The 2681-nt window shown below is 54.6% G+C and overlaps 1 protein-coding gene across 1 annotated transcript; it reads left to right on the forward strand.

Annotated features, from left to right (window-relative positions):
- Positions 1-927: 927 nt before the first annotated feature.
- LOC125509332 (putative gamma-glutamylcyclotransferase At3g02910) lies at positions 928-1816 on the forward strand. The gene is made up of 2 exons (XM_048674288.1): positions 928-1275; positions 1354-1816. Exons 1-2 carry the CDS (start codon positions 1012-1014, stop codon positions 1618-1620), a joined length of 531 nt encoding a protein of 176 aa, XP_048530245.1. The 5' UTR covers positions 928-1011; the 3' UTR covers positions 1621-1816.
- The last annotated feature ends 865 nt before the right edge of the window (positions 1817-2681 follow it).

Below are 2681 nucleotides of genomic sequence, written 5' to 3' on the forward strand. Positions count from 1 at the left end.
TGCCAAGCTCGTTGAGGGCCATTCTCCTCCGGTGAACTTCGAGATCAATGGGCACCAATACAACAAGGGGTACTATCTAGCTGACAGCATCTATCCGAAATGGTCGACATTTGTGAAGACGATCTCAAACCCTGTGGCAGGAGGCAAGAACGCCTGGTTTGCGAAGCTTCAGGAGGCTTGCAGGAAGGATGTCGAGCGGGCATTTGGTGTGCTCCAATCTCGATTTGCTGTTGTTCGGTACCCCGCTCAGACCTGGTCCAAAGATCAAATGTGGGAGATTATGACTTGCTATGTCATCTTGCACAACATGATCATCGAGAGCGAGCAAGAAGACCCAGTGTTTGACACTGAACCATACTACAGGCAGGGTCCTCTAGCCGAAGTTGATCACCAGCTACCGGCAACTTGGATTGCCTATCTCAGTATGCGTCAGGAGATCCGAGACCCACAAATGCATCATCAACTGCAGAAAGATCTGATTGAGCACCTATGGAGGCTCAAGGGCGACGCCGGGTGATGAAATACGAGTTTTTATTTGTTGAACTATATAATTTGTATTGAATTATTTGTTATTGTACTATTTTGTTAAAGTATTTGATTTTTCTGTGATGAAATATGTGATAAGAAATAATTGTGTTGATAATTGAACGCCGAGACACAGCGAAACCACGCCGAATATGTGCCTATTCTCGCCCATATGGGCCCTTTATTCGCCGAAATTGGGCTGCAAAGTGGGCCAATTTCGACGCCTGGGGGCGACGACTGGGCGTAAAACCGCCCCCAGCGCCGATTGTATCGTCGGCTCGTCTCCAGGAAGCGATTTTTATGCGTCGGGGGGGGGGGGGGGGGGGGGGGGGGGGGGGGAGATGCCCTAACTGACGCTGATAGTTACAACTTACAAGGCTCTCGAAAAAACGTTTGTTAACTAGTTGCTTTCGGTTTTTCCGAGTTGTTACGGAAGTGCTGCGCGAGAGCCGACTGGCCGGGGAACAGAAGGGCTCCGAGGCAATAATGGAGGCGGCGTCGGCGGAGACGGCGACGATGGTGTTCGTGTACGGCACCCTGAAGCGCGGGTTTCCCAATCACCCCCGCCTGGCTGCCTTCGACTGCCCCTTCGCCGGCGCGGCCACCACCGCCGCCCCAGCCTCCCTCGTCATCGGGCCCTACTCCGTTCCCTTCCTCCTACCTGCCCCGACTCCGTCCTCCGGCCGTCTGGTCTCCGGCGAGCTCTACTCCGCGTCTCCCAGCGCCCTCGCCGACCTCGACTTGCTAGAGGTACCCTATCCCCCCTCGTCTCAATAGTCAATACACGACTCCTTTCCGGTTTCAGTAATCTCGAACCGACCGAGGCAGGGCACTCACCTCGGCGTCTACGAGCGCCGGCGGATCACCGTCGTGGTTGACGGGACGAGCAAAGAGGTGGAGGCAGAGGCTTACTTTGCGAACGCGAGCTACGCGGAGGCCCTGTGGCTGCGCTGCGGCGGCGAGGCGGCCGAGATCGCGGAGTACACCATGGAGCACGCGGGCAGGTACGTCCCGCCCAGTGGCCGCTCTCCCGGCGTCTCCGGGCTCATGGATGCCGTCCGTGCCTTCCTCGCCACTGCTCCGCCAGAAAATTGAACTGTTGTCCTCTTTCCTTCCGATCATTCTCTGAATGAATTGAAGAATAAAATGCTCCGTAGCATCCAGTACACACCTATATTTATCCATTACTACATTCATACCGATTTCTTAATTGTGAATACGTACTTTTTATTTGGAGAAGTTGCTGCTTGAGTAAAGATGCTTGGAGAGCATCTACGCATTGAGATTTGTATAAGATGCCGTCAACTGTTTCTATAGCATGTTTTTAGTCCGAATGTGATAAGACTTCCGAAACGATAAGGGCCAAACGTAAGAGCATCTCTAGCCGCCCTTAGGCCTTGTGGAATGAGAGGTGCTTAGGGGAAGTGCTTAGAGAAATAAACCAGACTTTTTTTAAGCACCGGTGTTTATTTGTACAGGGTAGACCCGGTTCATGTAGAAGGTGATATAAGGGGCGAATTTGTCTGCGGCCGACCAGAAATCGTATATGAAATTGTAAAGTTTTGAAAAGGTGTTTTGCCTCAGAAATGAAAGAAAAACACTAGAGATGATCATTCATACATAAATATAATATAGATGATCATTCATATATACATATAGTTCATCGGCGCTAGAAAGCGTGTCGGCCTACCCTAACCCTAAACTGACCAAAATAGAGCTCACCGGTGAGCCCTGCAGGTGCGGCGGCGACGTTGCGGCGGCAGCGGCGATCACCCGTCATTGGTGTCGGAGGTGAGGTCGACGTACTCGGCGTCCTCCACTTTGGCTTCGCGGTGCCACTCCTCCTCCTTCTCCTCGAACTCGCGCGCCCTGGCGAGGCCCTGCTCGAGCTGGACGTCGCTGACCTCCTCCTCCCGGTGGCGGCGCGGCGCCACCTCCTCCTCCTCCCGCGCACTACGCGCGAAGTTGGCAGCCTCCATGGCATCCGCCTCCGCCGGGGGCGAGGAAATCCTCCAGCCCGACGACGCCACCGTCCCGCCGCTCCGGCTCCCCCTTGAGCTCCATCTTCACCGCACCGGTTCCTTTTTCACCGGGGTGAGCGGCGAATGGGAGCTCGAGGCACCGACCGAGGAGCTGCCCGCGGCGGAGGAGCCGGA

Source organism: Triticum urartu, chromosome 5, assembly GCF_003073215.2.
Source record: "Triticum urartu cultivar G1812 chromosome 5, Tu2.1, whole genome shotgun sequence".
NCBI lineage: Eukaryota > Viridiplantae > Streptophyta > Magnoliopsida > Poales > Poaceae > Triticum > Triticum urartu.

Coding starts and splice junctions, on each gene's coding strand:
- LOC125509332 (XM_048674288.1), top strand. CDS start 1,012: ATGGAGGCGGCGTCGGCGGAGACGGCGACGATGGTGTTCGTGTACGGC. Junction 1,276..1,353: donor CCGACCTCGACTTGCTAGAG/GTACCCTATCCC, acceptor CGACCGAGGCAG/GGCACTCACCTCGGCGTCTA.